Raw genomic sequence first — 12,678 nt, 5'->3', positions numbered from 1 at the left:
ATAATATAATACACGCATAGGCACACGTATAAAGCAGAGCCTGCCGAGAACATACGATCTATGAGTTACACAATTTTGACTCCGTATAATGACATGTTACAGAATGTAACATCCTAAATTTCTGATAAGAGAAAATATTTTTAATCGTAAGAAAAAAAAATCCAAATATTTTAAATCTTGCCAAATTTTCGTAACATTTTACTTGTATTCTCTCTTGCAAATATATAGCGTAATTAACTTTCCCTATATAATCGTACGTAATCGAAAAAGATGATAATTTGATTGCATTCCAAAATTTTTAATCCTCTTAGATACTTGGCGACTTTAATTAAAAAATTAATATCAACGTATCGTAAATAAAAGACAAAATTTTAATTACGCTTGCAATTAAAATGATAAATTTACATTATTAATTCTAATAACTGCGTGTTTTTTTTTTTTTTTTTTTTTTTTTTTTTTTTTTTTTTTTTTTTTTTTAAACAGAGTTGGAAACACAAACTATATACATAGCGAGCATTTACCGATGCTATTAGTCGTTTCTAAGAAAAGTGTATGCAAATTTTACACACAAGGAAGAATTAGTCATCTCTTTTTTTCCTCGTCACTTTCTTGATAATCGATTTTCTATATCGTCACGTTTCAAATAGTTCTGTCGTTTTTAACGTTCAACTTTTGCGTCGAAATACGCAGTATAAGGCGCATTTATATCTAAGTAAAAATGAATAAAATAAAATTTATCTGATCTCTCCGCGATATGCGAAACGACTGGCAAATTGTTGGAACGAAAGGCGTCGCTCAAGATTATATTAAAGGTAATAGAGAAACAATCGCTAACGGTTCACTGACAACTATTTTCCGGGATGTAACTACATTGAATCAATCGAGATTGCGATCTCAATCGCATACGACTGTCAGCCAAATTCTCATTCAACTATGCGCATTACTATTGGAATAGCGTACTATTACCGTACATCAATATGTCAAGTATGCCAAATAATCGCATCGACACGCGTAATCCAATGCGTGTAAATATCTATTAAATTCAGGTCGACAACAATTGCGATCGACAATAGTCAAATGGATGATTGCTTTCGAAAAAGCAAAAAGTAGGTATAATTTTTTAAACGAAACGCGTACATTTACAAAGTATTGTAATAAGTCTTCTTTAAAAAAAACAGCCATTATTATTATTCGCATACACAATCATCGGATAATTGCGATGGAAGGTAAGTGTGACTTGAGATGGCAGTGTCCATTAGTGATTACACGACACTTATTACATCGCTACGCGATATGGTGCGGGCTATGTGCAATGTCCGCGTATAAAACTCGTTTTAAGAAATACTGCAACGACGAAAATGGCAAAAGACCGTGCACAGTCAGCCTTTCCTAAACGACCTTCTTTATCGCGCGCGCATTAACAATATATCCATTTACAGAATCAAACGGGATGTCATTTGATTATTCTTTTTTTTTTTTCACAATTTCCACAAAATTTTCAACTAATAAAATAAAAGCTCATAAACTCGTTTTTTTTTTTATTAGTAAGAATGCAAACATCTGTCGAAAAAAAAAATCTACTCTACAAATCTGTCGGGGGAAAAAAAAAAAAAAGAAATCTGCATATTCTACTTTTTGAGAGATATTAAAAAGATTTTGGAATGTATCAGTGCTACGTCGATCGACGATAATTAACTCACCCGCTGTAGTGAAAAAGAGAAAAAGAAAAAAAAAATTTGCGGTACATTCGCGGCTTCATTTTTCTTCTACGCCAATTACTACATTGCCCGATCGGAATTCAACAGGTTGGGACGAAACAATTTAGCTCCCATCGCGGGAGAAAGTGCGCGCGAGAGACGATTTAAGCGATCGCGTCTAATTTATACATCGGTTCGTTCACGATTTCTGACGCGTGCGCCTCTCGCACGCGAGCGCATCAGCACGCACGCACGCGCAGGGTGAAATGTGGAAAAGGGCAACGAGTATCGCGATATCGGATAAATTCGGAGTTGAATTTTCCTCGATGAAAATTTTACCTATTGTTAGATCGTTGCCGAATGTTAATACCACGCTAATTAAATCTCCGAGAGAAGATCTGTTAAACTAAAAATTATCATTTATATTATTTATTTATATTATATTATTATTTATATTATTATTATTATTATTATATTATTATTTATATAATTATAATTATATTAAATTCTAAATTAAAAATTAACTAAAACGAAATTCTAAATTATATTAAATTCTTGATTGTTAAAGATCATATTTATTTGCATCCTCAAAGACTAATTTATCAAAGATTTTCTTTCTTTCTTTTTTTTTTTTTCATCCTGAGCAAGTCTTTAATTTCTGCGAAAATCGAGAGATACATCATACTGTGGTTTTTCTACACCGGTGTCCTGCTGCTTTTGCTCGACCTCCTCCGTGTTTAGAGCTCGTAAACCCGTGCCTCCTGTCTTATGTACCGGTATCAGCGCCGACTTTACGCATCTCTCGTTTCCTACTCTCCTTTGTCCACATTCGAGAACGCAGTGTAGCGCTACCTCGTTTCCCCGATGCATGTGTATATCCCATCAGAAATAAAAGATAAAAAAGTCTTCAAAATAGAAAATAAAGATATTTATATAAACTATTTTTTTCCTCACACCTAGATTATAGGAATAATTAATTAATATAAAATAATAATGATGTTTGTTTATCTCGAATCATGCTAGCTATTTTCTTTTTGTCCAAAATATCTTTTGTCTTTTCGAAAATGTCAAATGTCTATTGCAATATAAATGATAGTTATTGTTAAAAGAAATTCGTATTTGTTTGATCGTCTCTTTTAATTATTATTTTAAATAATATATACACAGGAAATAACAATTGAAATGATCAATGATCAAGAGAGATCGAGAAAATAAGAATATATTATTATTTCAAACAAGAATTTCTCTGGCAATTCTTTCAAAAATTATTATTTCGTTTAACGACCACAATTATCACGTTTCAAATTCTTATATATTATTCGTTACCCGTCATTTTCACGGAGAATACGAATTTACCAAATAATATTTGTCTCCAACGAAACTATTTTTAAATCGTTATTTTCGATAGACCGCCTGTAAACTGTCGTTACGCACCATCCGGGGTGCGCGCGTGAATACCGCCCACCGCACGACAATACGCGTTTGACACGCACCGTGCGCAGCGCGATTGTTAGTCCGCAACGGGGAGAAAAGCATTCCGCATTATTCGCGGTACGCACAGCGCGGAAGGCGGATGTGCGGCCGCGCGGATGTTGCTCGACGGAAAAATCGTGCGCGGGTCCGTTCACATCGGTGAGACGCTTTCCTTAATTTACCCAGAGATTTCTAAGCTCGACGAGAAACGCAAATTTACGAATCTTATAGAGAATATTTTAACGGATGAACTTTTGAGACGAGTACGCTTGTTATATGAGCAATAAAAGACATTGCAACGGAGAGCAGATCGGAAAGGATGAAAAAAAAAAAAAAACATTCACGAGCGTTGGGCGCGAGATGTGACGTTGACCGATGATGCAAGAACGTGACGTCGTCCTCGCGCGCCTCTAATAATAACGAATTTATTACAGATATTCGTCATTCGTTCCTGAATTTTTTTCGAGAATAAAATTTAATACAAAAGATCTTTATCCATCTATAAGAAATAAATAGATGGACTCAACACAATTCGCTATCCTCGAGAAAATGTTTTCTGCTAATGGATTAAATTTAACAAAAAAATTATAATTTAATTACTTCGCGAAATATAGTTAATATTAATCGATACATATATTTATTTATTACAATCCGCTCGCAGAATTAATTTATATTTCTGTGTGAGCGAAAGTTTTATCCACATAAAACAAATCTTTTTTCCTACGACTATTCTCATTTAAAAATTTACCGTAATTACGCTAAGAATGATAAGCTACTGTATGAATTCGCGTTTCTAAAAATTTCAATGATAATAATAATAATAATTTTACAAGATTTTTCATCTCCTCTTCGTATAAAAAATCTAGAACGAAGCTAAATATCCACATTTTAACGCAAGGAATGTAATTCGACTGAAAACGTAATATAAAAGCGTATAAAGTTCAATATGCTATTATTCTCGTATCTGTCATTTTGTAAAACTCGTTAGAAAATATCTATTATCTATAAGACTGACTATAAGAACGAGTTGAAATAGAAACGTTATACGCAAGAGAGAATATTAATAGAACATATTAGGAACATACGGGCTTTATATACGCAAATTTATACAGATTTTTTTTAAAGACATCCATGTATTAATAGACATTTTAATTAATAGTAAAGAGAGAGGGAAAAACGAGACTATGATTATTAGTTACTGCGAGATGTGGAAAAAATATTCCATGAAATAACGATGATGTTTTGGCAAAAAGTTTGGATGGATGAGCAAATAGATGGATAAAACATAAATATCTACATAAATCAACTATTAGATTGTTATAAAATGACATGGCGATATTACAAGAGCGCACATAAATCGACGATTTAATAGAAAAAAAGATGACGCGTGTAATTGAAGGCAAATATCCGCCGAAGCGTTCGCGGTGAATTGTATGCAATTGTCTCGTGCGACAAAACGATAAGAGACACGTAATAAAAATCGAATTATAAACCACCAGGTAGGTACACCAGGGCATAAGCGGACGCTAGCTGAAAACCGCGGAACGACGATCGGCACGTATCGGAAATAAGTGGCGCGCGTGGTATTGCAAAGTCGACATGTCACAAGAGACGCGGAAAGAGAGACGGACGATGACGGGAGGAGGAAGGGTGGGAGGAAGAAAGATAGCGGACGAGGACGGAGTAAGGAACATTGGCACCTTCTGGTACCGACACGCCGTGTACCGGAAAATGCTCGCTGTCCTGAAAGTCGACTGCGAGGAAGTAGGCATCGCAAGAGACAGACGATCAGGACCGTTCGACGAAGCCGAGAGAGGAGCGAAAAGAGCGCGCAACGCGAAGAGGAAATGAGTAGTTACCTTCGACAGAGATCGCCACAGCAGGTCGTCGAGATGATGACGAAACGAAAAGAGAAAGAGAGAGAGAGAGAGAGAAATAAAACACAGAGCTGAATCTCTCTCCTGATTGAAGCCTGTTAGCGGCAACTCGTTGACGTAACTCGTTCAACAACACAACAATCTTGCACAGAGGAACACCAATATTTAACGAATTTACACCCCGTGGGTGACGGGCGCGAAGCGACCGAGCGTTCACCTTCGACCCGCCGCGATATCGCGTCCGTCATTCGCGCGACTCCTCGGCGACAACCGGCTGGTCCGAGCGGTCGGAGAAAGAGAGAGAGAGAGCGCGCGCGAGAATTCACGACGCGCGTTGCGCCCGCGACTTCTTGACTTGGCTCGCGCACCTGGTGAACTCGCTTGACGAGATTTATACTTATTACTCGCTAAAACGGAGGAGACGACGGGAGAGACGAACGACGGACGATCCGCTGACGGAAACAACGACCGCGTTGGCGGTGTCTGCCAACGCGTGGCCTGCGAGCGCGCGGAACCCGCTTGACGAACCGTACGAACGGCTCCTCCGTTACTGCCGAGCGGCGCGGAGCGTGACAGCGGATACCATCCGAAGGTTATACCGCCCGATCCGCCATGTGCAACCGCATGAGCCTGCCAACCTGCCTATCTCTATCCGCTTTCTGTCCTTTCCCCTCTACCCCCAGCAACCGCGATACCGTACGACCCACCTGAAGCGTTTACCTGGCGAACGCCGAAGTCGCGCGAGCATTTCCGGAATCGACCGACGATCCTCCGTTCGAATTTTACCGCGGGACCAGCTGCCCGGGACAAGAGAAAACTATTGCATTTTCTCTTTTTCAAATGCGTTAATTGTCTCATATAACGATAACGAGAATCTTAATATTAGAGGCTTCATTACATCGCTTTAGTCGCCTATATCGGTAACTATTGTATATAATATATTCCGTGCAATCGTTAAATCTATATTCAGAAGAGTTTGCTTTTAGACGTCCCACCATCCGCCTTTGTATATGTAAACACATTTTTTACGCTAATATGTACGAATTTTTATCTTTTTTTAAATGTTTCCGAGAAGGTATCGAATAAATTCTAGATAATAAAATATTATTAAATATATGTTTGTGTAAAATTATATTTTTAATTATATTTTATATTTTAAACGAAAAATCGTTGTACCTAGAGAGATGTGTCTTTGAAGATATTTTTAAATACAACATGAGTTTGTTTTTGTTTTTTTTTCCCCCCTCACAAATTATTATAACGCGCTCAAATAAAGGAAAGATGAAATTCTAAAAATGAAATGATAAAATATGCAGCAATATATAAAAGAAAATTTACGTGAAAGAAATCTCTCCCCATTTGAAATGTAAACTGCCGCAATGTATTATAAAGCATGTCAAGATCATTTTTCTCCCGACAGACGAATAAATTCAGAATTTCTAGAGTAATAGAATATAAAACAATTTACGATCCATGGAATAAACCAGCTCTCTCCATATTTGAAATTAAGAAAATAATTCAAAGATTTTTTTAAATCAAGATAAAATGTATGTCCCTGGATATTACACAGTCTCCTTGAATGAGTCTTTAATTGTCTAAAAAAAAAAAATGCCCTTAAATTTGTCTAGCGATAAATAGCATAAGTGTCATTACGTGGGATTCAAATAGCCGTTCGATTATTACATTACACGCTACATTAGAGATTTAAGCAAATGTGAAATTAGGATTCCATAAATATCGATAATTGTTTTTAATACAGAAATGATTCGAACGGGTACAGTAATTAAAGAGAGTCTCCAACTCACTATTCACACTGTTCGCGTTCACTTTACGAACGGAATCGATTGCAATAAGGCTGTTATCAGCGCGCGCAATATAGCGACGCCATTCATACGAACGAATCATTATATTATATCGTCTGCGCGGACGTTTTATCCTCCGCAGCATAAATACATCAGCCGCGCATGGAGACACAATGTATGATAATAAAAAATAATTACAATCCTTTTATAAAGCACGCTCTCCAACACGCGCATCTATAAATCTCCGATGTTAAACTTTCCTGACACGCGAATCCCTTGCTTTCGACGGAAAGGAATGCGGCTTTCACGCACACGATGAAATTTTTTTAAAAATCCTCCCTCGTCTATAACTCTGACAATGAGCATCACTGTTTGGAAAATTGTGCCGGAATTGCGTCGATACCATTTGCGATTCTTGACGTTTCCTCTCTTGTCTGTAACGAAATTTTTATTTCTTCAACTTCTCCCTCTATTCAATTCTGCCAACTCACGTGACACGTTCTACGGTGTTTAACGCGTTACGCGTTTGGTTGACGAACAACAACATCGTACACGTGACAACGCGAAATCGAGCATGGTATTCAAATTAGTTTGCACGTTTGCTCAAGAACGGTTACGATAAAGCAACAATGCCATCCGCTTGGCGATGGAATGTCTCATTTGCTTTAAAAACACCTGTTCAAAGAAAAACACCCTGCCAGCGTTTGAAATAACGAACAAGTAGACAAAAAGTGGCTACGCGTGTGAAAAAAGTAACCGCTTTCGCTTATAACTACAAAACTTTCTTCCTTTTGTATTTCTAAACTTTTAATTTTTATTATATAGTTGTTATTTGCTTATGAAGATGTAAAATCTTCGCGATAGACAATCTCGTTAAAATTATCATTCTTGGTAATTTCCTCGACGCTTCACTTATTTCTGTTCTTTGAACTTTTAATGGACTTGAATTTTACTACTACTGATTTTACGATTTAAAATCTAACTATAAAAGAATCGACTCACCCATTTGGTTGCCGCTTCTTCTCCGGAGACGCAGACATATTGTTCGAGATTTGATGCACTGAAATCACAGAAAAATACGATTATTTCATTTTCGCATAACTAAAAGTACAGAAATTATATACATTTCGTATCATACAGTATACTTTTTATTTTAACAATATTATATTAATTATATTATCAATTTTATATAATTTTAATTCATCAATTATTATTTATATTATTTATTTCTTCCCGAAATATTAAAATTTATTTAAAAATATGTATGAATGATAAATTAAACCAAATAATGACTCCAAACATATAAATAATGTAATATAAAATATGCTGCAAGATATATGTATAACAGATAATTACCTGATGTATATATTGGATGACTTCGTTATGAGTTGCATTTTCCAAGGTACGGCCGTTCACTTCCAAAATCTCATCGCCTACTTCTAGAGTATCCGCATTATCCGCCGGCGATCCTGCACAAAGAAAAATATCTTACTGTAATCTGGAATTTTTAATTATCAAAAAAGAATTAACGTGCTAAAGAGAGAAAAGAATTGCGCGAATAATTCTGATACGTGAAATGTAGCATTTACTTCCAATCGGATATTTCAATTTTAAACACGCGATATCGCATTCAATAATCCGTATAAAACGAAACGTTAAAGCTTAAAGCAAAAATCGTACTTTAAGTATCCGAGAATATAACATATAATACGTTTCGTAAACGAGAACATATTTGCTAATGAACAGGATCATTTAGAGAGCGGTGTAAGCGAATCGCTTTCTTTCGACAAAATTAAAAAGAAACACAACTGACATATAAACGCCTCCTTATAATTCTATTCGAGATATTCAAAAAAAATTAATATAGCTGATTAATAATCGTAGTTAATTTATATTACACAAAATAAGCAAAAAATATTAGATAGGTACCGTTTATACAGATTATTTATATAAGTATGTCGCCGGATATTACTCGTACGTTCTTTATACAAATATTATTTTTTCAGAAAGAGAGAGAGAGAGAGAGAGATATCGTAATCGAAATATCTCGTAAGAAAGATATCTAACAGAAATCGATGCGGGTGAAGGAGTTAAAACGTGAAATAAGCAAGTCTTCCTCGGAGCGATAAAGCGCACGTTACGATAAACGTAAAGGTCAGCCTATAAATAACACGTCGCGAAACCGTCCTCTCTACGTAAATCGCGCGCGCATTACCGTAACGCGTCGCGTAAATCGGAAATCCGTCCGTCGCACATTTCCTGTTTCCGAAAGCGCCGCGACGTGTACAAGCTACGTACGATTGTCTGACAGACGAGAAAAATTTTCACACTTTACCTACTCGTCCCTACTTGTCGCATATTCTCGCGTACAACAAGTCGGAGGAGAGACGCGATCGCCCGAGGATAATCAAATTTGTCTGGAAAGACAACATTCGTTCGACGCATTCAATCGACAAATATATCGACGAACACCGTGTCATATTGAGATAAGAAAAAACGTAATATCCTCCAGATCAACAAAATATCGTCAATTAGAGATTACATTGAAAATATATATACCATTTATAATAGAATATACATATATATATATATATATATATATATATATATATGAAATTTTATTATAAATTACATAATGATTTAATTTTGCGAGAAAACAGACTTTACACAAGATTTTCGCATTTGATTTTATTTTACGTTTCATATCGAGACGTAAGAGACGCGTGTCTTATCGTAGCGCGGGCATTTGGGAAAGATTTTGGGAATCCGACTTTGCGAATTCTGTTAGCGTTTAATCGCTATACATACCGTACAACTTGATCTTCCCGTCGTCATTCGTCAATATAATAATGTATCCTCCTAGATCGACCATTTTCGCTGATAGTAATTATCCACCGTACGCGTAGTAGTAGGGGTTGGGGGAAGAAAGTTCGCTATTAGATTATCTCGACTGCACTCCGCGCTAGATGACGTGCGCGCGCGCGTGTGTGTGTATGTGTCGTGCAACGTGCACAAATCACTAATTACTCTTCGCACTCTACGCCGGTTCGGGTCCGCCCCGAAAAATCAAAAACCCGTCGTTATTAGCATTGTTAGCACATGCCCTGTTTTGCTCGTGTTTCCTCTCGCATCCTCACTTCATTTTGGTATCGACCTCGTGACCTACTTTTCGACCGGCACTCTAACAACGATTATATTTTTTGCCACGCGACACTTATTATCTCTCCTCCCCCGATTCGGTATCGGTTGCCCTTCGCGCTTCCTCGCGTGATTCGTTCTTATCGTATATATCGTACAGAGTAACCGAGCATGCATTTAACCGCGCCTTTCACGCGCTTATATACCGCACTTACGATCGTATCGCGAGATCGGAAACCCGAGACGCTCTAAAACGGACACTAAGGCATCTATGCTCCACACGAGGGTGATATAAGAAAATCTCTACTACGGCGAGAACTACGATGCACGCTCGATAACGAGGTGCTACCTAAGTGAGAGAGATGGACTAAGGAACACATAATTATTCTTCGCTTTTCGTTTTTTGTTACGCTCGACACTCTACCGCGCGCGGTCGCTATTTTATTATTCTTATGTACTATCGCTTTTTTCTCTCTTTTTCTTCGAAATGACGCGCGCTCCCTCGTCGTTAGATCCTTGTCCTCGCGAAAAAGTCCATCGTCGCGAGAGGGGAACGAGGAGAAACGATGCGGCGCCTCCGTGGGGCCCCGATAGCGCGGGCCCCCTCCCCTACATCCTTTCGGCGACGTGCCTCGCGAGCCACGGTTGTCAAGAGTTAGCGATCGCCGGTTCACAATCTCGCGGTGAACCGGAACGCCTTATTGATCACCGCTTCGACTGGCTTCGCTTCCGTGTACGCACTACCGGCCATCGTCCCGTTGTTGTCGTCGTCGTCGTCGTCGTCGTCGCCGTCGTCGTCGTCGTCGTCGTCGTCGTCGTCGCCGCCGTCGTCGTCGTCGTCGTCGTCGTCGTCGTCGTCGTCGTCGTCGTCGTCGTCGTCGTCGTCGCCGTCGTCGTCGTCGTCGTCGTCGTCGTCGTCGTCGTCGTCGTCGTCGTCGTCGCCGCTGTCGTTCCGCATCCACCGCATCAGCCCGCACGGCGCGGGTGCCGGAAGCGCGTATTGGCTCCGATCAGATGCTCCTGCTACTGTTGCTGTTGCTACTCTGCCGCTGATGATGCTGTTGCTGCTGCTGCTGCTGCTGCTGCCATCACTCCTTCGTTCTTGTTGGATGCGTTAACGCTATCACCCTTGATACAACCACACGTTGGCGACGATCGTTATTACGGGACATTGAGTCTCTACTAGCGTGAGAATCGTGAATAACATCTCAAACTTCCCGCGGGATTCCTCGGTGAAGAGAGAGAACATTTTACGCAATTGCGATCTCTCTCTTTCTTTCTTACGGAGTCTCTCTCTCTCTCTCTCCCGCCCACGATACGTCGATGTTTACGCGTCTTCTATGCGTTCGCTCGAGCGAATCAACCCACTAATCGTAGAATGAATGTAATTCCGTGAGCGATCTTATTAACGCCTATCGGTCCGTTCTCTAGATCGCTCGTGTATTCCTTTGACGCGAGGATCGTACTCGCAGAAGTGACAGCGGCACGTCCCTCGTGTCGCTCCACGCGACGATGAGCGAGAATCGAATCTGATGGAGCCGCCGCGAGAATCCCGCCTCGACGTCATCGTGACATGTCTCCCCGGCACTCCTCACTTGCTTCAAGTTCCACGACAAAGTCCCTCTTCGTCTCCGGCACTGGCGTGTGTTCGTTCCCTTTCGCGGTATCAACACCGGGAGAAAATCTCGAAATCCCGGATTGAAGCTCCGATCTTGCAATCCTTCTCGTCGCGGCGCGCTTCCTCCGAACGTTGAGGACGACCGCCGATGGCGACCACGGAAGCTCTCACTTTCGCGCCTCGACCGTCCCCTTCCTTCGATCACTTCGCTTTCGGGGTCTTTGGGTTAGGATACAGCACCGTATATGCGTGTGCGTGTTCCATTTCTCACCCTCCTCCGCCACGACGGCGCGCAACCACCACCCTTAATCAGCCGCGACACGATGCACCTCGGGAGCGGCGCAGTCCCCGGCCGAATCGCGCGAGTCGACTAACTGACAGTTGCTTGACAGGGGGGGGGGGAGGTCCGACGTTGTCCTCGCGCGGGCGACGCGATGTCGTAGCCGGAGCGGTGACTCTCGGGGAAATTGCCCCCGCGACAGAAGCGGCGGACTTGGGTGTGAACACCCTTGTGTATGCGTGCGCGTTGATCGACGGCGGCGGCAGCCCTGCTGACACACACACACACACACACACACACACACACACACCGCTCTCCTGCGCTCTCCTCCGTTGGAGCACCGCCTCCGACCCTCGTCACGGAGCGGCGCGCGGCGTCATCCCCCGATTGGAAGCAACCCCCGATGGCGGTATCCTCGGATTGGCGGTAACCCCTGATTTCGAACGCCGCGAATCTTTGCGCTGACTCGATGCTCGCTTTACGCGATCATCGAAATCGTTGGTTGTTCTAGATGTTGACAGTATCGCGATAATGAAATAGCTTTTGTGATTATTGCTCTCGTCATTTGATTGCTAAGAAGATACTCTTACTCACCCAATCTCTCGATCGTCTACTCCAAGTTTTTCGGTTGAAGCGGAAACAGGGAAGAACAGTTGAAGAAATGGCGCATTCAAACGGTAACATCGAGGGCGTTGTGTCGCGAACCAATGTGGCGATCCTGTGGCATCTAGGAACTTTACCATTGTTACCAACTTCGCTAAAGGTCATTATATTGCAACGGCATCTGGTTAAA

At 40.5% G+C, this 12,678-nt stretch overlaps 1 protein-coding gene across 2 annotated transcripts in view; it reads right to left on the bottom strand.

Moving 5' to 3' along the window:
• Window positions 1-12,646, bottom strand: part of LOC138938635 (uncharacterized) — a 66,967-nt gene extending 54,321 nt beyond the window's left edge. For both annotated transcript variants that reach the window (XM_070305784.1, XM_070305785.1), the window contains exons 1-4: window positions 12,480-12,646; window positions 9,658-12,392; window positions 8,206-8,318; window positions 7,852-7,909 (exon numbers count right to left, since the gene is read on the bottom strand). In XM_070305784.1, coding sequence (XP_070161885.1) covers window positions 7,852-7,909; window positions 8,206-8,318; window positions 9,658-9,721 — 235 coding nt within the window. In that variant the 5' untranslated portion in view covers window positions 9,722-12,392; window positions 12,480-12,646. The remainder of the gene's footprint in view (window positions 1-7,851; window positions 7,910-8,205; window positions 8,319-9,657; window positions 12,393-12,479) is intronic.
• Between the last annotated feature and the right edge of the window lie 32 nt (window positions 12,647-12,678).

Source organism: Polyergus mexicanus, unplaced genomic scaffold (assembly GCF_030449975.1).
Source record: "Polyergus mexicanus isolate NDT 795.1 unplaced genomic scaffold, iyPolMexi1.0 SCAF_13, whole genome shotgun sequence".
NCBI classification, from domain to species: domain Eukaryota; kingdom Metazoa; phylum Arthropoda; class Insecta; order Hymenoptera; family Formicidae; genus Polyergus; species Polyergus mexicanus.
Note: the sequence above shows the minus strand (reverse complement) of the source record. Positions and strands in the feature narration are given on the sequence as shown.